The 26,391-nt window shown below is 36.5% G+C and overlaps 1 protein-coding gene and 1 long non-coding RNA gene across 2 annotated transcripts; both read right to left on the minus strand.

The window, feature by feature from the left end:
- Positions 1 to 163: 163 nt before the first annotated feature.
- On the minus strand, positions 164 to 2,928 carry LOC111322605 (uncharacterized). The gene is made up of 4 exons (XR_015993091.1): positions 2,904 to 2,928; positions 1,346 to 1,418; positions 788 to 817; positions 164 to 653 (listed from the first exon to the last, which is right to left on the minus strand). It is a non-coding gene; the product is annotated as an uncharacterized LOC111322605 (long non-coding RNA).
- Positions 2,929 to 6,980: 4,052 nt separating this feature from the next.
- LOC111322630 (protein Hook homolog 3) lies at positions 6,981 to 25,150 on the minus strand. Its single transcript, XM_022925755.2, has 30 exons — positions 24,993 to 25,150; positions 24,750 to 24,838; positions 23,600 to 23,672; positions 23,168 to 23,218; positions 21,946 to 21,997; positions 21,385 to 21,465; positions 20,799 to 20,866; positions 20,653 to 20,721; positions 20,058 to 20,141; positions 19,581 to 19,687; positions 18,147 to 18,223; positions 16,798 to 16,862; positions 16,268 to 16,351; positions 16,113 to 16,155; positions 15,745 to 15,830; positions 15,150 to 15,203; positions 14,879 to 14,929; positions 14,696 to 14,755; positions 14,241 to 14,307; positions 13,647 to 13,728; positions 13,181 to 13,253; positions 12,329 to 12,396; positions 11,652 to 11,768; positions 11,123 to 11,205; positions 10,630 to 10,730; positions 9,875 to 9,922; positions 9,723 to 9,779; positions 8,865 to 8,936; positions 8,157 to 8,299; positions 6,981 to 7,216 (listed from the first exon to the last, which is right to left on the minus strand). The coding sequence occupies exons 1-30, from the start codon at positions 25,032 to 25,034 to the stop codon at positions 7,207 to 7,209; spliced, it is 2,157 nt and encodes a 718-aa protein (XP_022781490.2). The 5' UTR covers positions 25,035 to 25,150; the 3' UTR covers positions 6,981 to 7,206.
- Between the last annotated feature and the right edge of the window lie 1,241 nt (positions 25,151 to 26,391).

Raw genomic sequence — 26,391 nt, forward strand, 5'->3', positions numbered from 1 at the left:
CCCAGGGTTCTCTATTCCACTTTGAGGAAGGAAGAACACTAAAGTTCAAAGAGTTCGATCAGATATGTTGGGGTTGGACCCAGACCCTTTTACTTAATAAACGAGTCTATACGGATATTGGATTATAAGACGCAGTTGAAGAGAAACTAATTCAAACTTAACCTACCTCAACTATTCAATTTATTTCATATCCATGTAAATAATGATTACTTTGTTTACATCAAGGTTTTTAGAGCACTTCGATTACAGATCAACTTTATCGCGCGGAACAAACATTACTATCTTTTATTAGATAACTCTACGTAAACCCAACTTAATTCAAAGGCGTTCTCAGCTTGGTCAAACTTGGACCCGTGACGTCATCGAAGGACACTCGCTCGCTAATTCCTAGACTTTGCGCGGAAAATTAAGTGAAAGTGAACACCAAGGAACTAAACTACAAGTTAACCAGGGTACATTATAGATTAGAATCACACAGAGGCCTTGATAGATCAAATATATATTTGTGACCAGATAAATTCGTACTTTTTATCATTATTTTTCTTCCTCGCAGTCAGGGTTTGTTTCACAAAACACTGATTGGTTTCGGCAATAGCAATGGTCACAGCCGATCTGCCATTCTTCGTTTTCCACGCTACAAGCGCCTGCCACCGCTAAAACATAAATGAAATGAGAAAAAAACAACTCTCACATTTTTTAACTCATCTGCTGCAAGATATAAACCATAGTTACACCAATGAAACACCTGCAGAAGATAAACCACAGTCACACCAATGAAATAACTTACCTTGACCTGCCATTGGGTTCCCTACTGAGCCTACAAATTTTAAAGCATTCAAGAAATCAGTCATTATTTATTGCTGGGAGGGGGAGATGGAGAATTTTGGGGGGATCACATGGTTCTCAGAGAGAATAGAGGGGGGAGCAGTTGTCTACACTGACAGAGCATAAAGAGGGGGGGGTGTAGAAAATTGACTGCCGATGAGGGGGGATCTTTAGAATACTTCAGAGCCGTGGGGGGAGGGGGGAAGGGGGAATGAGGTAAATTTCATTTTAACAAAACTAACAACCTCCAGCTTCCCTTTCAGTCTCCTTTGTCCTGGCTATAAACAGTTACCGGTCCCTCATGAAGTTAAACAAAGAAACTTAAAAATAAATATAGTTTAGTTCTATTTATCCTAAGTCTGAAAACTGTCCTGAATAAAGCTTAACACTCGTCGCTGTGTTTGTAAAAAGTGTTTTGATAATTTCTTATTAACGATTATCTTTTCAAGCTTCAGTTTTTCAGCCACCTTAAAAGCGACACACTTAAACACATTTCCCCAACAAAGTTATGAATACTTACTTTTCGTAAAACTGGCAAAAAGAAGGATTCCGCAGATAAACAGTAGAGTTCTCATGTTGAAGGAAATATTTGTCTGTTTGAGAGGAAAGATAGTTCTTGTAATAGTTCTAAGCAAGACAGAATAAAACACCTATGATACAAACGGTTTTTTGGAGAAATGACAGCACCTTTCTGAGACCTCACCATTTTTCACTTATTAAGATATTTTTTTTTTATTTCTTTATGTTCAGTCAAATTAAGCCGAGGTTTGTGTTAAAGGAGAAATCTGTGATGAAACTCTGTAATTAACAGGGCTTCGCTTCGAACGAACAGCGCTCGAAACACCAGCTTTGAAACTCTCTACGGTGGTTAATCTACATTATCGACCCAACCTCGTTCCCACCTCCAACCAAGGGAAAAGGCCCTGGGAACGAGGTTTTATCGACCCAGCTGATAAAACCAAATTATCTCAGTTGTAATACCCCCCCCCCCACCGACGCAGCACCACAGTTTCTTTACAAACTAACCCCCCCCCCAATTGTAATTGATAAGGGCGACAAATAACGTTTTTGACTGTCTTTTTCTGGTTAATAGTAGCCAGCTTATGTAAAGAGATGTTACCCCCTTAATTTTTTCATTTATCATGATTTTCAATTTGACTGAGAACAAAATTAATTATGTGTCATGTGATGACCGAGGACTTGTGCAATGTTTTGTTTAGTCTAACAAGTTTACATAACACGATGTTTATTTTAGGTTTTCAATTATCTCCGCTGTCAATAAAGTATAATCTTATAAAACAAAGCGACATGCTGATTGGATGGAAAAAAAGATCTGACTTGATCCGTCAATATCATAAATTTAGAAAAGGAAGGCCTCTAAACTTGGCAACGTATGAATGGAAAATTCTATTTGCGTTTCAGATATTTATCTGCAATTTATGCCGGTCGAATAATAAACCATAAAATCGGGCAAAATTTAAATAAAAGGAAAAAAAAAAGTTACTCAGATTAAAATAATTTTCTATTTCTCAGTCCAATTCTAGTACATAGGCTGAGCAGATAGAGCTGAATAACGTACACGCATGCGCTAAGTTTTGCCGCGGAACACAGATATTGAGTCGTTCGCAGGGTTGATTTCCTTTTCTGTTGCTTCGAGGCGTCGTTTTCCTTGCCGCTTTTCTTTTACAGAACAACTTCCAAAAACTTGGTACACCCCCTAAAAATTTTCAAAAATTAATTTTCTCCTTAAAACCTTCGGAAATAGGAAAATGCCTTCGACGAAAACAGAGTTCCTCGGTTTTAAAAGTCAGCCCTTATTATTTTTCGCCAATTTCGCTAAATTTTAGACCTAGGACACTTGGGCCCGCGTTGTTGACCGCATACCCTCTGACGTAGCATTTCATTATTCAGCTCTGTCGGCTGAACATTATTTTTAAGTGGAAATATTGTTAATAAAAACTTTGGAACGATATTTTAAATTCATAAGAAAGGTTTACCTCGTTCTAAACTTGGGTAAATGTTTAAAACACAAAAGTATTTACATTTTATGCTGATACTAAAATCATACGTTGTTCTACCATAACTCCAATTAATTTACTTGAGTCAGGAAATCTGTAAGATGGTTTTGGCTGTCCTTAAGATCGCCCGGGTCCTTGATCGGGCTTTGTTCTAAATAAACACATTTTACCATTGCTTTTCCACCTAGGCGTATAAATGGCGAACTGTCGGGAGAATATAACTAAACCCTTGGGGTAAGCTATGATGAACTAACATATCATTCAGGGAGAGAAACAATACTCTTGATTTCTGCATGCAACAGAAACTGGGAACAAACGCTATAGCGGCTCTGAGACCCAACTCCCTCGGGTTAAGCAGCCAGGTATTATAAGCAAGTTACTTCCAAGCGTAAACTTCTGATAGAACGTTGTAAAATGCTAGTCTTTAGTATTTATGCGATAAAATTGAATAGTTAAAATATCATATTTGATTTGTCCTTTTTTACTGTACTGCAGAAAACGATGGTTATGGATAAGTCCTCTTTGTTCGGGTTTTAAGTTTTAACAAGGGAAAAATCTCATGGTAAGTAAATAGAATGGAAAACAAAAATAGAGCAGGAAAAAAAAAGAAGAAACATTTTACCGGATTCACGGAAGCGCTCTCTGTATACCAGAAGTTCTTGGGACCGCGGTTGCTCGTTTGTTAGTGAGCGAATAAAAGTTGCGTTTGTGTTTCTTATAAAACTTACCTGCTCCTAACAGGGCGACTTAATCGTATGAGATAAGTCTTTGTGCAGCTGAATAAGCAGTAACACAGCGTCCTTTATAACTAACTCTTTTATTTGTTGACGATTAGAAGGCGATATATTGTCCCATTTCGGTCGGATTAGACAATCTCGTCAATAACCCAATAATACGAAATCGAATAAGTAGAATTTAATCAAATAATTTCTCAGAGGACCCAATCCGAAGGCAACAGTTAATGTAAAAATTACACAAAATTATGATATTTAATCGTGTTTATGCGTTTTGTTTCTGAAAATTTACTTTTTCCGAGATGTTTGTGTGTATTTAAAAGAATATGATACGTTATTAGGTTTACGTTTCCTGTTACAAAATGACTAATCTTCCGAGAGCAAAGCAAATAGGGAGATTACCATTTTCTTCTTCGTTTTCATTAACACGTTTTAGTTCTTCACCGCGGTCACGTTACACAAACCTCCGGTTCGGACAGATTTAACTTGTTGTTGTTCTGCGCGATCAAACTGAAAAGAATCTGCTAACATTTGATTTTATCAGTTAAAACTGAAAAATCGACTTTCTCAATTCTACGAAAATTCCAAGAAAAGTGCTTTACTATCATGATTAGGTATCACAAACAGAATTATCGTAAAGGCATAGTATGAAAACTTTACCTCACAAAGAACAATCTTCAACATAGATTGAAAGAAAGCAAATGACCTCTGATAGCGCGCGAAAAAAAGAGAAGTTTTAACTATTGGATTTGATTGGTTGAGAGAGTGACTCGGATTTTCTAGACCAATTAAAAAGCGGAAGAGAGTAGAAACGATTCAACCCTAAGAACAGAACCTTTTCGCGAGTGTAAACCCTGACACGAAGTATTAGAAAACGGAGGGAAAACACCCCAACTTCCAGTGGATTCTGGAAAGTGAGGCGCTGCCTGTTGCATCTGCAGATTACGTTGATACTCATTTGCGATTCGAAAAGGCCTTGAGGTTAATCTAGTGGAATAACATTCTCCCCCGACCGTAATTTTAACCAAGCGGGCGTGAGCAGCCTTTCTTTCGGTACCTGAATCCCATGCTAATGTGTCCCCACATTAGCATGGGATATCTCCCAAACTAGAAGGTTCTTTGACACGTTAATAAAGTTTCTATCTATTTCTATCTATCTATCCATCCATCCACCTATCTATCTACCTATCTAATCTATCCATCTACCTATCTAATCTATCTATCTAATCTATCTTATCTATCGATCTACCTGTCTATCTAATCTATCTATCTAATCTATCTCATCTATCTGTCTAATCTATCTATCTAATCTATCTATCTACCTATCTAATCTATCTAGCTATCTATCTATCTATCTAATCTATCTATCTAAACTTAGAAGAAATTCATAGTATAGGAGAGGCGTTTAATGAAAATGAACGTTTTCTAAGGCGGGGAAAAAACAAAGAATAGGAACATGTAAAAGTTACGTTGAGGATAGGGAAGATTGAATTGTAGGGAGGGTTGTTTCGGGAATCAATTAAATACTATTCTTATCCCTTTACACCCGAACATTAGTATGCATATTCTCCATATTGTTCTCTGCACATTTCCTTTGATATCGACAAGGAGAATTTCAGTGCTAACCAATCAAAAGCTTCTAAATCGGTGATCATTTCCTTTATTCTCATTACCTTAATGTGTGATCCAGGAGTGATATTGTGAAGGGAAATTAGATGCTAGTCAGTCCTAAGGAACAAAGGCTTGATATATCTAAATACAGACAGAACTAAATGTCACCAAGAGATATCAGCTGAAAACCCCCAACATAACAAGAAACAATACGGTGGGTGGTACATTTTCATTTCTTTACTAGCCTGGGATATTTGACTCATTTACAAAAATAATGTCGCACAATCTTTCTACTCGACCTTATTATACACGTAGAACCAGTTAACACATATTCGAGGTCTCCCCGGTTACTCTCATTAAACAAGGAATTGACTGCTCCTTTAAAATTAGTAATTAACTTTCTTCAAACAGTTCCTTTTTGACAAAATAAGACTTATAGTTGCTGACAAACAAAGAGAGGTTCACTATGAATATTACTACAAATAAATACAATAAAATATACCGGTTTACGTGGAGACGATTTGGTGTGTTTTACCTTTCCAAAACTAATTTCCGCAAAAAAATTTTCAAGAAAGAGCTGGCCTCTTCATAGTAACATAAATCTTCCATGTATTCCCCTCTTAAGATCGATTTTTTCTTCTTTCTTCTAAAAACAGATGAAATTCCCTGAAGACAATAGAACAAACCTCGAAGACAGCTTTCATCTGTCTTTTTCGTTGTAGCGTTTAAACTTTATAAAGGAAAGTGGCATTTGCCTGACTGCTAATATAGAGAAAAAAAATGTCTTTGTGGCGTCCACGTTTATGGATTAGTGAGAGTTGGCTAATACAAATTATTATCTTTGTGTGCAAGATAAAAAGCAGTTGATTCTGAAATCATAAAAAAAAAACAAAAAAAACGAGTGACATACTTTTAAACTATAGTGAGTTAATTCAAATCGAGTTGCAAGATAACTTCTCACTTACAGCATAATACTTTTCAGAGGTAGGTTTAATCATAATTTTCCTTGTGTTGGGCACGAAAATGGCGGTCCAAGGGGAAGAACACAATAATTTATAATGCGATAAATACTGACTATACAAATTATGTCATAAAACTTCTCTGCACGTTTTTCAAATTGGATCAACCGGGAGCGACTCGTTTTCAAGTTCTATCACCGACAGGTTTTGATGTGTCATCATTAACCAAAATCAAGTTTGATAATTTTCATAAAAACACCCATCAAATTGAATTACCAGATTCCAGCTACAAAAGTTTCTTTTGGAAGGGACTATCGAGCCCAGACTATATAAGAGAGGAAATTAAAAATCAGCGCCGCGCGATAGTCTTCTCCACGCATTAATCCCAATTTCGTTTTTTGGATACAAAGGAACAAGCTGATTAAACTCTCTTGGCTTTTACCAGGGGCTACATTTAAAAAAAACAACACGAAACACTAGCTATAATACAACGCTGTGTAGTAAATTTCATATAGCTGCCGTTATTTTCCACTGCGATAAATTTGTTTCTCCCAAAACGAACTCAGCACATTGCTGATTTGCCTTAAACGAATCTCAGAGTAAATAAGTCATACGCTTTTCACCCGCCTCTCTTATTCTTTACCCCGTAGGAAATATTTATCTTAAGTTAAACAAAACTAAATCGAAAGGTAAAATGTAATTCTTACCCATGCCACACAAAAGCGTAAGAAATAATCAAAGTTAGGAATTTGTCTAAAGATAGAGTTAAAAATGTGTCTTATATTTTGTACTGTTCATCTCCAAAATAGCCGGTCAATCAAAGGAGATTTAAGTAAAAAAGAAACTAGAATTTATTCGCAATTAAAGGTTTCACCGCTACTGGTTGGGCACAACCTGAGTTTCGCAGACTTTTCGATTTTTTCTTGTCCACAATTCTTGAGACAACGAACCCTGACGGTGCGTTTCATATTTGAACGCTGGTTCCTCAGCTGGTTACTCATTGTTAAATATTATAAAGGAGGAAAGGAACAGCAATGAATTCCATTTATCAGGCTACTGCTACGTATCCCTGCAAGATAATAGCAAGAAATGTTAGCACAGAATTTGTTTAACCGCCTCCCGGTTAGCTCAATGGATAGAGCGCTGGACTGATGTGCGGGAGGTCGAGGGTTCGAGCCCCGGCCGGACCAACACTCAAGGTTTTAAAATAATTGAGAAGAATATGCTGCCTTTCTATAACATCAAGAAATGGTTCAGATATTCTAGTCTTCTCGGATAGGGACGAATAAATGGAGGTCCCGTCTCCTGCAGGGTTAGGGGTAGGAGACGTTAATTTCCCACGCACGAGATTACTGTGTGATGGATGTCCTCCCCTGGGGTGGGATGGGTGGGTTGTTGTCTTGCGTTTCATACATGAGCCTCTGGCTCGGGAAATATGGGTAACCATGCCCCACGTAAAGACATTAAACTTTGATTACTATTACTATTTTCTTGTTTGTTTGTTTGTTTGTATATACCACAAAAACAATGATGAAGAAAACTACACGTAGGAATTTAGGAATGGTGATAATAAAGATAGTGCGGATCAAGGTATTAGAATAGAATGATACATTGTAAATACAAGTAGACAAAGCTTAATTGTACAAACATCACATAAGTTAAGCCCAAGGTGGCTCAAGAATGACATAAATTTGGGGTTGAGGTAGTAATAATTGATAAACAGAGACAGACAGTTTGAAGAATCTGGATCCACGTCAGTATCTGGACAACCCAACAACAGTCAACTGATATCAAGTTAGGGTTAATGTTAGGTTAGGGGAGGGGTAGGTGCGCAGTTGCTCACCCAACAAATACACGATCGTCTCCCACAACAGGGAAACCATTCTTTCCCCTCAACATAAATCAACATTCTCCACGGACCAACCAAACAATCAACCAATCAACCTTAGCTAGACCTTAGTAAAACCATAAAGTGATAAACAACCACACTTTCTTTTCCACAAACTCACCTAGACGAGACAGCGTTAGCCTGTTGCGTTCTATTTGGCGTTGAGCGGCGACTGGAAGCTTGTCTTTGTCGAGCTAAGAAGGACATTCCACTTGAGTTCCCTGATAACCTTTCCTCAGCAGCTTTTCTATGGAGTTGCATGCCCTGAGAAAACATCACACAGACAACATCAGGGAGGGGAAACGTTTTGCGACAAGGGCCAGCGATAAGTGTCTGTGACAACGCTCTGTGTGCTGCTACCGTTCTACGACAAGTCCCAATAGCATTTCGCCTTATGTGACAAGGAGAGTTTTTTGCAATATTTTTGAGTCTGCGACAGGATTTTGTCGCTGTAATCAGTTGCACGAATTCAGACCAACTTTACTTTTTATGCGACTGATCACAGGTACAAAACTGTCGCAAAGACGAAGATTTTCACGAAAGTTCTGTAAGTCACACTAGACAAATAGCCGCTGCGACAAGTCCGTGCGTAATGTCCCAGTGATTTGTCGCCTTGTGCGTCTCGGCTCTAAGTTTTTCTTTCTTTTATTTCCCTGAAGTTCTCTTCACAAGGTAAGCTTTCATTGGCATGGGGTATCAGCCCTAAATTCTTGCCCTTGGTTGTCTTCTCAGGCTGAGAAAATCCCCTGTATTTCATTCCCAGTCTTTTAACCCTCGCTATCGATTCATTCGGCAAACTAAAGTCCAACTTGAAAGAGATTGCGCTTACCATTTCATACCAAGCGCTGACAATAAGCTTCTCTTCTCTTTCTCTTGTGATTTTCATCTTCTCGTGATCCCGCTACAAAGAATCAGAGTTGTAAGAAAATGAATTTACTGGCTTTCTCGTATAAAGTTAACAAGTCCCGACATAAAAAAGAAACCGTTGTCTCAGTTTGTGGTGTTCCTACAAGGCCACAATTCGACCCTTACAAAACCAAGATTTAAATATGTTTTCTCCCCACTACCTGCTATATACAGTGTAGTTATTTTCATGATGGCTCTGATAATTTGGTGTTTAAATCAAAAACATATCTCAAAGCCGACGTTTTTCTACTTCTCATTTCTTTTCCTCTTAAACTTAGGCACGTAGAAGATAGCTCAATTGGTTAGAGCACCGGACTGTGTTGTGCGGGAGGTCGAGGGTTCGAGCCCCGACCGGACCAATACTAATGGTCTTAAAATAATTGAGGAGAATTTGCTACTTTTCTACAGCAAGAAATGGATAGATATCCTAGTCTTCTCGGAAAAGGACGAATAAACCGTAGGCCCCGTCTCCAACAGGGTTAGGGATAGGAGACGTTAATTCCCACGCACGAGATTACTGTGTGGTGGATGTCCTCCCCTGTGGTTGGCACTTACGGGGAGTGGTCAATTTCCTGAACCGAGTGTTCAACAAGAAAGTGATGTCCGTGCAGAGAGAGAGAGAGAGAGAGAGAGAGAGAGAGAGAGAGAGAGAGAGAGAGAGAGAGAGAGAGAGAGAGAGAGAGAGAGAGAGAGAGAGAGAGAGAGAGAGAGAGAGAGAGAAAGAGAGAGAAATATATGATCTGTAAAATAAATTAACCAAAAAACAACATATACCGCTTACCTCCAAATGCTCTATAATTTTCTCCTTTTCTTGAACTTGATTTTTAAGCAATTGAACCTGAGAGAATGCAAAAGGTGATTACAAGAACATCATTATTAGGAGCAAGTTTAAGCTTTCAGTTTTCCCATCAAAATAACAAAAGAAACAATTACCTCTGGTTGCGCGCCCGAGCTGTGCTTCGGATCGAGAGTTTTTATTACCTAAAAAAAAAAAAAAAAGGATCCAATTAAATGCACAGCTTAAATGGAGCTTGTCGATCTGTGAACCTTTAAACTCTAAGAGCGACCAGCATCTAATTTCTCCTTATGTTTATGCAGCTGAATTATTTATTAAGATCAAGAGGATAAAGTCATTGATCGCCAGCCTAAAAAGCTTTGATCGTTAAACAAATTCTCCTTGTCAGGACCAAAGCAAATGTATAGAGAACAGTATGGAGAATATGGATACTGATGTTGGGGTGTAAAGGGTTAACCTAACGCGAAAGAAGATAGTGCTTTTCGTTTGAGTCGTAAAACAAAAAAACATAGTAATCACCAAGGCCAACCAAACAAAGGAATAAATCACAAAGAACTAGCTACGAGTCAAGAAGTATAACAAACTAAAAACACGCGTAAACAAGTCGCGATCGATATTCGTTTTTCATCTGATTGGTTGAGAGGGTGGGCTGAGTTTTCTAGATCAATCACAGAAGGACGTTGAGTATTCTAGACCAATCACAGAAGGACGTAGAGTTTCCTAGACCAATTACAGAAGAACGTTGAGGAAGAAACCAATGCAGCCCGACATCACTTTTGACACTAGATTGAAAATTTATCTTAGACACTGACTTCTTTCACAAAACATAGTTTTCAGAGTGTGGTATTTTGCAGTAAATACCCCCTCCATTACCCAGTCATAGACAACTTACACTCTTAGCTTTCTCCAAGTATTTCTTGTACCGATCTTCCATGACCTTCATCTCTTGATCTTTCTTATTCAGAAGTTCTTGCAATTCATTTACTTTCTCCGCTGAACAAACAAACAAACAAACAAAAAAAGAGACGTTAACAGGTCTCAGCAATACCGAGTAAATCCCCCTTCTGCTCATTTCCCTTTTCTTATCATTAAAACTAATTGACTGGGAAAGGTTGAACCCTTGAAAACTGTCACCAACAAGACAAAACATACAAGTGCTGTTTTGCGCCGTACAAACGTTAATTGAAGTTCTCCGAAACTACAAACCTGAAGTTAGCACTAGCTTGAATGGAACAACAAACAGAACCTCATCAAAGTACTAGTAGCTTTCGTTTTCACGTTATCACAGACATAAAAAATATTTCAGGAATAGATTCCAAAGTCGAACACCAACAACAAAAACAAAACAAACTCAATACACAATTATTAAGAGTTTATCGCCTCACCACTACTTGACACTTTCGGTTCCAAACTATCAATGTATGCTTTCTTTTTCTGCAGTTCGTCATTTGCGACTTTGAGTTTGTCTCTGCAAGATACAAAACGCGAAGTTGAGGTTGTACGAGAGTTTTACCAAGCCTACCCCTCACAGTTTTGTGACGTTGAGCAGTACTACCAAATTTGGGCTAGGGCTACCAAATAAGGTGGCGAGCACGTGCGTGTGGAAAAAAGAACAAGAAGGTTGTGAGAGCGCGAGTTTATGGAAGTTTTTCCATCGAATTTATTGAGAGTTTCGTGAATTAGATTGAAGCGGAATAAACCAGGAAATTGTGTTATTGTGAGTTTTAAGGGCTGTTCTATTGTTCGGCTCAAGGTTAACCTTAAGATGTAGTATTATCTCCAAACCACCAGAGGTAAATTGCGCAAACAAACAAACTTAACTCTTTCATTTCTAGCACATGCATCCCAACGTTAGGGTTACTGACGACCCAATTAAAAGTTTTAAAGAGGATCATACTTGTACAGTGTACTTACAAATGATCCGTGTATTTCTTGCCAAGTTCGCTATCTTTTTCCATCTCCCCTGCATTCTTCTGATTTTTCATGTCATCTAGTTCGCTTTCTACCTCCATAAGCTTCTGATTCAATTCCCTGCAAGAGAAATTTTTCTTTTCAATTTCGTGAGGCAAAATGTGATACTTATAGCCCTATCTTTGCTCCACGTCGGACCTGCAGGTGTCTTGTGAAGGCGAGTTAACATTACAAGCTCGCCCCACCCCCTCCCCTTCCTTTTGACTCGCTCGCCAAAAATACTCCTGCTCTGCAGCCTACCCCACATTGAGCCTTAAGATTTCCGTATCTAAAATACTTTTGGCTTCTTATTTGTTAACTGCACAAAACCAGAGAATACGAAGCATTCCAGGAATAGATCGAGGAATGAAAAAAAAATGGGAACATCAACCACATAAAGAGAAGAGGAAAAAATCAGAGGAAAAAATCAGAGGAAAAAATCAGAGGAAAAAATTAGAGGAAAAAATCAGAGGAAAAAATCAGCAATAAATACATTTCCACTCTTAACTACCCTAAGGAAAAACATTGTAGCCATGCAATATGATAAAATAAGAAAGATTACGATCTTTCTTATTTTATCATATTGCATGTTACACTTATTAACTCATACTCCTCGCCCTTTATAAAAGTATTTTTCCCACCTGTTCTCCTTCTCTAGTTGATCCTTTCTTTCATTAGCATCATTGAGGAGACTTTGAAGAAGCTGGTTCTGATGGTAAGAAGCATAATTATTATAATTATTATTATAATTATAACGAAGAAGCATAATTATTATAATCATTATTATAATTATAACGAAGAAGCATAATTATTGTAATTATCATTATAATTATAACGAAGAGGCATAATTATTGTAATCATTATTATAATTATAACGAAGAAGCATAATTATTATAATTATCATAATTATAACGAAGAAGCATAATTATTGTAATTATTATAATTAAAACGAAGAAGCATAATTATTGTAGTTATTATTATAATTATAACGAAGAAGCATAATTATTATAAGTATTATTATAATTATAACGAAGAAGCATAATTATTATAAAACGGTAGTACGTAATTTGTTGACGATGTTAGCAATGAAGTCGTAACAAGCGGCAGGAGACTGTAAGAACAAAGAAAACATGAACGACTCTCGAGGGTTTATTATGCTACAAACGCAGTTGGCTTTCTTTTTCCGGCTCTTAAAAAAAAAACACATGTCATTCTATATTCTTGTGATAACGAAATGTTCAAGCTGTATCATAAATATCTTATTGCCCAAGCTTTTTCGTTCAAGATTGTTTGATGTTTAACCTTGTTCTTTTTCTGCATTTTTTTATGTACCTCGACTTTGTCTCCGTCCATAAAAACGCGAGAAAAGAGCCGGAGCAATATCCAGCCATCTTGACCTTACACTTGGTCAATGACGCATATATATAATTCAGCAAAAACTCAAATGCCACAAAAAGTAAAAATAGACAGAGTACAAATACACCAAAAGCTACCTGCTCTTCTTGCTCCCCCTGCATCTGCTCTTTAAGCTTCTTATTTTCATGTTCCAGACGAAGAACACGTTCCCTGTTGTAACGAAACAAGGGTTCGGTGCTTCCATTAGGTAAATACAGATAAAATTTGTACTGTTCTGATAAGCATATATTCAGTTTACATAGTTACTTTTGGTTATTAGAGAGAAACAAAATATTGGGCAATTTTTTTTCAGCCTGCTTGCTCGCGCTTGCCCTGTGTTTCAGCTCTGTGTTAAATACACCTAGCTCGTCACCAGCTTCTTTCAGCTCATTGGCAGAGCGTAGGAGCCCGAATTCCAAAGGTCTGGGGTTTAATTCCTCACCGGGGACTAAGATTTTTTCTTTTTCAAATGTTTTTGTCAGAACCTATAACAAGTGTCCAGATTCTTTATATTTGGGTCAGTTACCTAAAGCTTAACAAGAACTGTTATAAATTATTGCATACTTCACTTCTGGGGACATGGAGCCACCCAGATCAAAATCGTCACTTGAAGGGGTCCCTGCAGATATCTGACGCATTGGAGAACCTTAAAAAAAAAAAAAAAAGCAAAAATAGTTGAAAAAACAAACATTATAATTACATTTCCTGTTTGTTCCTAAACTTTACGTATGACTGACTAGATACGAGGCAATGACAGCAAAGTTTCTGACTTCTGTAATTGTCAATCGCTGTAAAGTCCTGACAATTCAAACCAAAACTGTCTTCGATCCTCAATCAATCATTGTAACAATATGGGAATTTATACTACCTTCCTTTCACCCTAAAATTCCACTGTATATTAAACACTGGCTTCTGAGCATATTACTTTCTATGATAAGCTGAATCTTACAATCATTCTGATTGGTTCTTGCACAATATGATCAATTGGAGTATAAACAACAACATTTTGTTTTTTTATCACCTAAAATAAATGCATTCCATGTTGCTGCGGGTCTGTAGTAACAGTTGTAATAAATCACAGAAGATGTTAAAATGTGTTAAGAACATCAGCCACACACTTAGTTCGTTACACAAAAGTGTTGAACAATGTACTTGTACCTGCTACTTGGGCAAGTTGAAGCTCCTCATTTTCTTCTTTCAATTTCATTCTCTCCTGTCTTAGACGCTGTGAAATGGAAGTAAAAAACATTATCTTTACCATACACCCTAATCAGAAAAACTGTCATGTAATTATGATGATTGTGAGTATCAGCAAAAAAACAAAAAAACAAAAAAACAAAAAAAAAAGAAAAACTATTTAACCCTTTCTCTCCAAAGATCTCATTTATAATTCTCCTTACTGTCTGCCATACAATCCTTATGATGTTAGTTTGGAGAATTTGGTACTGGATCAACTAATAATCCTCTAATTGATATTTTTCTTTATTCTCATCAGCTGTTTGCTTGATATTGTATTGATATTGTAAGGAGAAATTCTGTCTTGGTCATGCATGGGAGTTAATGAGTCAAATGTCTGTATATTATCCTTTTTCTTGCAAAAGGTATACACTTACTTCATTTTCTCCATCAAGGTTTGTGACCTTCTCTTTTGCCTTCTTTGCCTCAAACTCTGCCTGTATATCAGAGAGAATCCAGCTACATCAATTATCAAACAAACTTCATCTTAAAGCAACACCTTCCTTGAAAAAATTACAGACAATTACAGTAAGATGCATTTGTTTATTTTTTCCACAAACCTTGTCTGCTCTTCTTTGTAAGTCTGACACCTGTACCTGCAACTGATGTACCTAAAACAAAAAAAAGGAAAAAAAATTATATTTTTACAACATAAATTTAGAGAAAATCTACATGGGAGAGAAATTTGAAAGGAAAAAGAAAAAGAAATTAAATAGTTAGGCTACAGGTGCTCCAGTACAACATACAATACTGTTAAGGATTACAACTTTTTTTTTTTTAAATGGAAAACAAGTTTAAACATTTATTATGCATCCCAGACTGCTTACAGACCTGTTTCTTGTATGTGTCAACTTGAGATTTTAATGCATTGGCTTTTCTTAGATCCTGCAACACAAATCATAATTTACAGACTCTGTTACCCTCTTAAACTGCTATAATTATTTGGCCATTGAATGATGTACACTTGGCAAAATCAAAATTACAAAAGATCACACTGCAAAGGTTTAAAACCAATATCAAAACATTTGAGCACAACTTAAATGCTGTTTAATGAAGTTAACAGTACACTAGACTAAATTAGTAATGGAGCAAATGGTGAATGGTTTATTCTCAAAATGTCAACTTTGGAAACTCTTCATGACGACCAAGTGATTGATCATCAACTCATTGATAAAACTCATTTATCTTTTTACTTCCCACTGACTTAGCATCAAAGTTTCTTCAGCAAATCACTCCAAGCCCCAGTTGTTTGAAAGTTGGACAACACCACACACTGTATAAATCTCCATCCGCTGGATAGCGCAGTACCTTTTACTATTATTTATCCATTGAATAGCAATTTATCTGTTGGATAGCATCATCCGCCCTTTATACAACTGGGCCCAGACCTATTACATGTAATTAAAAGTTATATAAATGTGTGCACCTCTTGTAAGTTCATGGTTTCTTTCATATAAGTCACATTTTTCTCTTCTAAAGCCTTCATCTGTTTCCTCATATCTGACAATTCCTCTGCAATGACAAACATATTATTTAGAACACAAAATCAATCCATATGATAAAATTAAGTTAGTGAAAAACTCAGACTAGAAAGCACTGACAATACCAGGATTTGTTGCAATATATCATTAAATTAGTTAACAATTTTTACAAAGCTAAAAGAAATACTTCAAATTGCTAAATTATGTGTATAGTTTGCAGCTATGTGGTCAGTCTTGACACAAGAGTCTCCCCTTCAGTGAGAAAAGTTTTTTTTACATAATCAAATGTAATTTGTTTAAGACTTGCACTTACCTAATTTCTTCTTGTAAAGTTCTATTGTTGATTCATACTTAATCTGACAAAAAAATAAAATACAAATGGGACAGTTTACCAGAGAATATTTTGAGCCATAAAAAAATGGTAATTTGTCAAAATGATAGATGTGTTGCACGAATTAATTTACAAACCACTTTCTCCTGGGAATGCCGTAGGACATCCATTTCATCTTTCAGCATCTGAGATTCTTCAGCTAAGCTCTGCAGTTGCTCATTCTATGAAGAGAAGATAAACTTAAAAACAGGAGCAAATATTGTGTCACACGTGTTTCACTTAAAATTGTTCACAAGCAAATAAGCCACACTGAATTTTGCCATGCATGCCTAAACTGCAAGACTTGTTGGTAGTAAACATAGGCTGAGCTTTAAGATACCCATCTTTTGCATTGCACTGTGCATGCGAGACCTCCACATTTTTTTAGAATGTGCAAATTTGCTAGGAAAACTCAATGCACTGAACATGGCTTAAATTCTCTCTGCTAGACTGTTTTTTAGACTGTCAAGATATCTAAAGCAAAATAATTTTGTCCCCATGCAAAAGCCACCAAAGCTTCTACCATTGCTATCACCATACATGCACAGAAAGAGGGGGAGAGAGAGTCAGGGAAAGCGAAATCCTGTGAACACTTAAAGAAAGCAAACTAAGTACAAAAGCACCATACCCGTTCATTCAACATCAGAACATCCCTTTCCAACTGTTCATATTTAATTTTGAATTCATCACGTGCTGAGAAAAACACAAATAGTTGTAACTATTACGTTAAGCATATTACTTAATTCTTATTAACTGAGCGGGAGGCCTGTGTGGGAGAATCTTGACCAAGGTCGCCAGTACAGACCTCACTGCGTTCAGTCTGTACCAAGGGCTGCAAATAACGGCCGGTCAATGGACAATGTCCAGTCAAAATTGGCTAATGACCAGACAAATCCTTGGATTGCCAGACATCTTTCCTTTACCAACTCGTTCAAAGAAATTTTAATTTTCACTGTCTGATAATCACAAGGGACAACAGCAATGTTTCCGAAAGGAAAAAATAAACCAATATAAAAGAAGACAAATTAGTGGTCTAGAATTTCCCGGTTATCACAAATTTCCACGATGTCATCAAGTCCTGTCGCGACCGCAAATCATCGTGTATTCCCCAGTCCGTTATTTCATTTGCTTTATTTAAGTGTTAGTAGAGGGTTTTACCTTTGGCTAGATGCCATAATTTACTCTTAAATAAAGTGATTGATTGTTTGATTGATTGAATGATCGGAAACTGAGCACCCTCACAAAGAATAATCTCGCAAAAGCATGTTTGACCAGACAACATGACCGGCGACTGCCCATTAGTTATTTGCAGCCTTGGTACCAGCGACCGAGGTCAAGATTCTCCCATACAGACTGACCTAGCTCTGTTACTAATATGTTTATTATATGGCTGTGTCTTATATGCCAATTTTTTATATTCTTTAATTGTACCTTTTTTTTCTAGACCAGTCTAGATGCTGGTCTAGATGGGAAAATCTAGACCCCTTTTAGTATTTGATTTCAGCCAATCAAATTCCTGAATTCAGTAGTTCCCAGTCCTTGTGAGACACAGCCATATAATAAATGTAAATTAAACCCTTCTGAACTTCCATGAGCGACCAAGACAGAATTTCTCCTTACCGTATCAATACAATATCAAGCAGACAAGTGATGATTAGTTGATCCAGCACCAAATTCTCTAAACTACTGTAACAGTAACATCATAAGAATAATTGTATGGCAGACAGTAAGAAGAATTATGAGTGAAATCTTGGAAGGGATCCCTTGACTGAACCTTCACTACTGTATATTTTGTAAACAGGACTACTTTTTCCATTTATTATAATTATTATTAATTACAAAAAAGAAACCTTTTCCACTGTATTATCTTTAGCATACATAGCACTTGAAGCTTGCTTATAAAAGGCAAGCTTCAAAACTTCTCTAAGATCTTGCCATTCATTTCTGTAAATTTTAAACTCAATATTTTTAACTCACAAGTTTCCATGGTGAAATTTTCTTCCTTGAGTTGTTCTACTTGCTGCTGAAGCTGGTGCATTCTTTGAGTGGAAAAACTAAATGACAAGAAAAAAAAAACACATCTTTTGTTTTCATCATGTCTAGATAATAATTGATGGAATATGTAATAAAAAAAGCAGCTTAAATGCACAGAGAAAATGTAGATCATTCTTAACAACCTCTGCCCCAGACTGAACTTCCTAATGGAAAAAAAAACACACACACACACTCAACTTTAACACATTATCCAGACTTCAATTTCAAGAAAAACATTTATTCATCAACAGGTGGCATAATTAAATATTAATCAATTTATCAAAGCAGCATAATAATGTTAGACATGTAAGTAAAACATTTTTATTTAGGAAAAATTTAAGAATCAAGTTTCATATTTTCTTTTGCCTAATGAAAACAATGGCTACCGGTATGTAAAAGCACTGTGCAGCAAGATATGAAAAGACCTTCAGCTGCCCAATAATGTTTGCAATCGTATCAACAAAATTCAGTTCCTCTTGAGACATGCCCCACCCTCTCAAAATTTCTTTACAGGTGCAGCTACCCCTCCCAGAAATGTGTCTTTAGTAAAGTGACAATAGTACTAATGAATAAAGGCTGATAGTTTCTAAAGAAACTGTTAGGGCCTGCGTCGGTGGGGGTAATGAAATAAATTGGATATATCAACAAAGTTGAAATGGTAAATTGGCCACCGTAACGATTACAAAAGCTGACGTTTCGAGCATTAGCCCTTCATCGGAGCGATGATGGTCAGTCTGCCATTTACAAAATATCAGCTAACTGTGGATTTAACATTGACCAACCGTTGATTAGCATTCCCTCCGACGAAGGGCTAACGCTTGAAATGTCAGCTTTTGTAATTGTTACAGTGGCCAATTTACCATGATTTCAACTTTGTTGATATAATTATCCAAATTATGACAATAGTACTATTGCCTTTCCCTTTCACCTGACCAAAAGTTCCTTCTAAGTACATAAAAATTACTTCCCCTTCCTTTTAATTACAAGCAAGTTACATGTGAAAAGTTCTGTTCTACCCAATAGTCTTTAATTTCCCTGAAGGTAATTCTACTGTGCACCCTCTACTTTTCACTTATTTATCACAACCCTAACCCAAGACCTAACTTCCACTTTTCCTTCCTAGCTCACATTATTTCCAGACTGTTACTTTTGAAAATCTGAGGTTATTGTATATTAAAACAAAATATACACTTATTCATTCCCTGTCTATGGTACATTACCCTTACCCATGCATCGATTATGAATTCAGTTTAAGAAATTACACTGTACATCTCTCTTCAAAATGTCAGAACAAAAACATTATATATATGATTTTGATAATTAAAGTATCTTTCACAACAAAACTTTTAAAAATTGTTTGTTATTAATTTGAAGTACCTGATGTCATCATCTCTGTCGCCACTTGTGTCTTGCTGACTTAGCTTATCTCTGAGTCGCTCATTTTCCAACTGTAAGCTACTCTCATGTTCCTTGATGAAGGACAACTGAACAGAAAAACAAGAAAAGTGAGTAGTTGTAAAAGTTCTAACACAAAGTAGAGTCTAAAATGTGAGAAAGGTGCTACACTGATCAAACATTTTATCATTTCACATACATGCAACCTTTTGATCCACTAACAATACAGCACAAGGCAGTACAATGCAACAAACTTGGAAGCTAACCGAAAAAATTGGCTCTTGGTCACAAGTCTAGGGTAATGAGCAAACTTTCTAATTACAATATTATGAAATGACAAACTCTTCTCTTTTGACTGCATAAGAATTTATTCATTTCATACAAAAGTAAATCAAACCTTTGTTAATTTTTTGCCTGAAAAAAAAATTATCATAATGTGTAGTTTTTCTTTTTCTGTACCTGTTCATCCAATTCATGACATCTCTGTGATAATTCTTCTTTTTCAGCTGCCATACTACTAAGCTGTTCGAGTGTTCTCTTATGCTAGTCAAACAAAAAAGAGAGAGGAGTAAAACGAATGAGGATAGAGAGAGGGAAAAGTTTTCTTTCATTTAAACACAGTTAGCTGACACTTTTTTTCAAATGTGAATTAGTGTGCATGTTTAAAAAAACTTAATTTTCATAAATTATGACATCTACATGTAGTTTTAAAAGCATGCTTAGTTTTATAGAAAACCATTATACACTGCATTATCATTAAATTGAATTTCATAAACTTATAGCTAATAGAAACAACAATCATTTCTCTATGTCTATCCATAAGTCTTTTGTTAATCAATAAATGATGCTCAGTATAGAGTACAAATAAATGCAATATATAATAAGTGTACAAGTTCAAATAGTTCTTGTTTTCAATTGAGGTCTATTATAAAATTGTTTCTGAGAATTTCAGAAAGCCAGCATAATATTATCAAAAACTAGTGTGAACAAGGCGACAATATTCTCAGCAAGCTCAAAAAAACACCATACCAAGCATAATGTGTATGTATCTTACCTGTATCTCTAATTCTTTAAACATTTCACTATCTGCCCCAGGCACACCACTTTCTTTTCCTGTCATGAGCTGGAAAAAAAAAATTTTTAAACCATACAATAAAACCTTCTTGTACTCTGTCTTTCATGCATCAAACTCCACTTTACCTCTTGTATTGCCATCATAACCACATGCTGTACAGATTCTTCCATAGACATGATAACCTGAATATACTCTGTGGAAAGATAAACATTTTGAAAACCATTAAAAAAAAAAAAAAAGAAAAAAAAAAATCTAACCTAACATATCACAAATTACATCTATTATAATTTCACAGAAACCCTCCATTAAAATGTTAAGCCACTGCAGTATATTTTAAATCATGCCACTACCTACTGGGAAATCTAGCTTTTCTTTTATATTAATTTTAAGCAGGTAGTGTTTGAAATCACTTTTTATGTATTTTTTATTTAACTGTCTTCACTAAAGAGGTTTTGCACAGCAGCCATGTTGGATGGCAGGAACAATGAAAATATTTTGCATAAGAAAGAAATTTTTTTCCCATGGGTAAAATAATCTATTGTTCCTGCCATCCAACATGGTTGTTGTGCAAAACCTCTACAACTGCATCTCAACTTGACTACTGAGGTATCCTGTGAACTGCAACCAAGTATCCAACAATTTCTTGACTAACCTGTTATCAAGTACAAAGTTGAACATGGTATTATATAATTGACATAGGATTGGACTCACCTTGCTTATCTTCACAGTTAACAGCACAGCCAAGAACTAACTGTAATAATCTACCAAGGTCAGAGATTTCCTGACTCTCAACTATGGAAATCAGTGAGCAAAAACAGTAATTAAAAAGTGCAGTTTAATAATAATAATATCTTAAACATTAAAACTAACTTTGAACCTTCGGTTGAGGGCTCTATTGGCTCTTCTCCCTTAAAACCATACAAGACATGCTATTGTTAATTGAATAGCAAGATTCTTATGAACTGTGAATCAACGTACAATTAAAAAGGAAAAGAGCCAGTTGTGGACATTTTAGGTGTACAGCATGTAAAAAAACACACCCTAGTTTAACTTCATCCATAGCCTTATTACAGTTTATTGAAGCTTAATAACAAAGAAAGCTTAATAAGAAAATTACAGATTACAAATTACAAATTAATCTAAAGCTATATTGATTTCTTCAGTGCATTGACAAACAGTTGACTTTGGGTCTTTCCCTTGTCAACCATTTGCCAATTAAGAAGTCAGAATTTAACTCTACAAAACAAATAAAGTTTAGAAGAATGTTCTCACCGATGGCATTAACATCAGGCATGGGAAATCCTGAGATATCCATTGTGAGCACCTACAACATGAAGTCGAAAGAAAAATCAATACACTTTCAGGGAATGACAATAATTTTTCCACTTACTAGCCAAGTGGCTACTGACATCTTAGATGCTACAACAATTTCAGTTTGTTTACGAGCCAAACTGGCTGGTAGAAACCAAAAACCACTGGCCAAAACTGAGTTTCTACTAGTCTGTGGCAAGTGGGCTACCATTAGTGTGGTGCCCTGATTGTACAATGATCCTTTTAACTACTAAGAGTGACTAGCACCTAATTTCTCCCAACATAATCAATCATGGATCAGACAGTAAGATCAGGAGAATAGAGACAATGATCACTGTGAGCCAACAATTTGCAAGTGTGCGTTTTTAAAACTGCTTTAATAGGGTCCTTAAGCAACCACGACGGCGATGGCAATGAGGACGTGGAAAAACAAGAGATCTAATTGGCAGAACAATAGCTCAGCACGTGCATTTTGAAACTTTGTACATTTCTCAGCCGTCCTAAGCAAAACAACAACTTGAAATCGCCAAAATTTGCGTCGTCTGCGAACCGAAACCGCGATGGCAAATTATTTTAATTTCCATTTGGAACTCAACACTACTTTTATACGTCATGCGGAAGTTGAGCTGTGGCGCTGTAAGAGACAGTAAGCTCATGTTGCCATTTGTGAAATTCTAACTAAGAGTAGAAATTCATTTTTTAATTGAAGTCTTCCTTGGCATTGCCGTCCTGACTGCTTAAGGTCCCTAATAACTCTTCATCACTTCATTGCAACTTAATTTAGTCACCACCTTCCACCCTCCACGCAACTTAATTTTTGAGTCACAAAAAGTCTTACTACACATGCAGTGGTGACAAAAACAGTTGCATTTGGCAGTGCTTTACCTTCTAAAGAGAACACTGAGACTAACAGAGTGTAAATAATATTTCTTTGATCAACTAAAACAGTTGCATTTGGCAGTGCTTTACCTTCTAAGGAGAACACTGAGACTAACAACGTGTACAATAATATTTCTTTGATCAAGATATCATTTACAGACTTGTACAAGGATTTCATTAGCACCAAAGTTGTGAAATAACATATTTGGAAAAGAATCTTCCTATTCGCAGTAATAAGGTATTTATAAAAATGACAGAGCAATGAAAAGCTGTTATAAACATGTACAATGTAATTTATACTTACCTCAGTGTAGTAATCATGGATTCCTTTCACAAGTTTCTTGAGGTTATTTACCTAGTAAACAGATCAACAAAGCTCTTATCACTCTATGATACACCACTCAAGTCTAGGAGTACTTTACAAGTGAAAACAACTGTTACAAATGATGTGCATGTAAATCAAACAATGGACACATGAGTGTTCTTCTCAGATTTTGATAAAGTCAGCCAAATATTGAAGTAGCTGGTGCTTGTAGTGCAAGTGTCCAATGAGCTTGAGTTTCTAGAGAGGTTTGGCAACATGCTCCTCTTCTGTGTCTTTGTTTAATGAAGTAGCTATAGTAACACCTGCTGGTACCTCTGGAGAACACTAACACATCCATTGCATATGCAGTATTTGCCACCCTATTACTGACAACTACTCAAAAAAATATCTGACACAGAATATACACCTTACCTTCAGTCTTCTGTTATCTCCAGTATCATGTCTTATTTTGGACACCCACTCATCATCAAACCAATCTGGAGCACTAAAAATTGTGAAATCTTTATTTAGCAATAAAAGAACAATGTAGGTTTGAAGGTCAGGATTCAGACCTCCTCATAACCCTTTGATGTCAAAGAGTGACTAGCATGTAATTTCTCCTTACAATAATTTTTATCACCCCTTGAATGATAAACTATGGTTACAAGAATATACGAAATGATCACTAACTAGAAAAGCTTGCAACATATCCTCTTGATGAGGCTTGAATAAACTCCTGACTATCTTAAGTATCAGTGCTACCATAACACATGCAAGAATTGGAAAACAAATTTGTAGAGAGAAATTGTTTGCCATGTCCTCATTACATTTCCTGCAATTTGCATCTTGTACATGTAAGGTTTTGTAATCTCACTGTGAAGGAGTTGCAATAAATTGGGAACAAAATTGTGTCAATAAACCCTTTTTGAGCCATCTAAGTTACAATCCTAACCAGCACCATTTTCCTAGCTATAGCCCTGGGCCCTCCTGAGAGATGTGTTAACTAGTAGGTAATAATTATTATCTACTGCTTGTGATCTTCGAGTTGGCTTTAACTATTACGTCTAAGGTAACAGCTCTAGTCTGATCACTTAAACAAAACCTATGAAAAATCATTTCCGCCTAGTAAAGCATAAAACCTGTTATTGTAGAAAACGGATATATGACAATCTAAGATTCTAAGTACAAAACTTGACACTGCCGCACACAAAGCGAAGGAATTGTCAGGACTACATTCTCACTCTAGTCTACATTAAACTCAAACCGTTTCTCATAATTATTCAATAAAGAAAAATGAACAAGGTTAGTTTCGATACAATTTACGTTATTCAAGTCATCGACAATAGCTTGTTAATTTATTATAGTTGTCTAAACAAAACAGTTGGAATCTAATTTGCCAGTAATAAGATAGAAGTCAACTGTTATTTCCGAGCGATAAGCATCTAAAATCAGCAGACAATCAAATTTAACAGAATCGGAAGCGGACAATATCACCTAAGCCTTTGAGTCTGAGGGTGAGAATGTACCAAAATACAAAAATGAAATTTGAATACTTTATAATTAAGCTTAACAATCTACTTACATTTCGGCTAAACATTCTGAAAGAGCAACGCCATCAGCCAATTCGTCGATAGTTTTATGCGGAGCTTTTATTCCTTCAAAGGTACTGACCTACAGGAACGGAGAATCGAGGTGAAATTCATATCTATTGTCAATACAACGATATGACCAGAGGTTAAATTGAGCAAATTCTTCAGGAAAGGCATGTCACCAACTGGAAGGTATAAAGACGACAATCAACTTAAATTCCGCCATTTCAACTCACCCATTTCATCAAACTTTCGCACATCAACTCCTCGTCCATCATGTTTGTGATCTATAGTGACCAATGCGATAGAAAAGTAAGGAAAGACCCAAAATTAACCAATATTTACAAGGAGAGCTTTACTGAACTGAAGTAATGCTGTAACCGCAGGCCTGGCTGCCAGGCCGTTGTATTCAAATGGACTCCTGGGAAATAATCAGAGATACCGGTTGTAATAAATTCTTCACGGGTGGGGTGCGGCTAAAAATACCCAGGCTGGGCTACTTCTGAGCTGTCGCGGTTTAGTGATCTGGTGCCAAAATAACAGCGCGAGAATCAGGCTATGGGTAAAGTCGCTCTCATTGGTATGGTTGAAGTAAAGACCGTGGTGATTAAAATGAGCGAAAATTTCACGAAATTCAATGTGGGAGATAGAAAATTATTTGTGAGAGAGAGCCATTTAGTGAGGTGATGGCGGTAAAGGAAAGAAAAAAGCAGAACTGCTCGATTTATAAAAGAAATCAGCAGCACTGAAGCAAATCAAACTGGGCTCTTCTGTCAAAGACCGCAAAAATATAATGCGGAGAGGCCCTGACAACCTCTTTTTGGCTTTTTTTTTGTTTGTTTTTTTGCCTCTCGCACACTTTTCGCTTAAACTATTGGGTCAAGTTATTGGGTTAGGCAGATGAAGATACAGTTTCAATCTCATAACATGCATGGATGTAATATTTGGCTCCGCCTTTTCTCACGGGTACCGTTTACGGCTGCGCGTTTGTGACGTCACAAAATTTTGACCCCGTAGAGCGATTAACTTTGGATAAATAAACAAGCTTCTCGAGTAAAGGAATATGGGCGATGATGGGCCCATCTGGCCCCGGTTGTTCGAAGGATGGATAACGCTATACACTGGATAAATCTCTATCCGATGGATAGTGCAGTACGTTTTGGTAACACTTATCCGCTGGATGACGATTTATCCGTTGGATAGCGTTATCCGCTCCTTGAACAACCGGGCCCTGCAGTTTAAACGTCTCTAAAGCTCGTATTTTGAATCAAAACGACGGTGTTCCTGGCTCAAAGTTCGAGCAAGACCCAGAGAACTATAAAAAAGCACAATTGAAGCGTTGGTTAAAGTGTAGAGGCTTGAAATTAAGCGGAAAACGAGTAGACCTCATCGCACGTGTTCGTGACTGCCCCATGTCGGGAAAACATTATAATACTTGATTCAAGTATAGATGACGGGAAATGGCTTCAGGTGAAGATACTAAAGAAAAGTAAAGTCGATCGCGTGAAACTTTAGGATCTAACAGTTCAATGTAAAAAGGGGGTTGACATTTTTTGACCGAAAATAGTCTTGCTTCTGACACGTTTCGCATACAACTCCTTGTAAAGACTACGAGTGTTTGTCCTAAACCAGCGG

Source organism: Stylophora pistillata, chromosome 11, assembly GCF_964205215.1.
Source record: "Stylophora pistillata chromosome 11, jaStyPist1.2, whole genome shotgun sequence".
Lineage (NCBI taxonomy): Eukaryota > Metazoa > Cnidaria > Anthozoa > Scleractinia > Pocilloporidae > Stylophora > Stylophora pistillata.

What these genes read in the sequence shown, in the direction of transcription:
- LOC111322630 (XM_022925755.2), bottom strand. Translation starts at nt 25,034, where the DNA reads ATGATGGACGAGGAGTTGATGTGCGAAAGTTTGATGAAATGG. An exon ending in TAACTGTGAAGATAAGCAAG is followed by an intron (nt 20,867 to 21,384) that starts GTGAGTCCAATC and finishes ATCTTTCCACAG; the next exon opens with AGTATATTCAGGTTATCATG. An exon ending in AGGGGGAGCAAGAAGAGCAG is followed by an intron (nt 12,397 to 13,180) that starts GTAGCTTTTGGT and finishes TCTTACCATCAG; the next exon opens with AACCAGCTTCTTCAAAGTCT.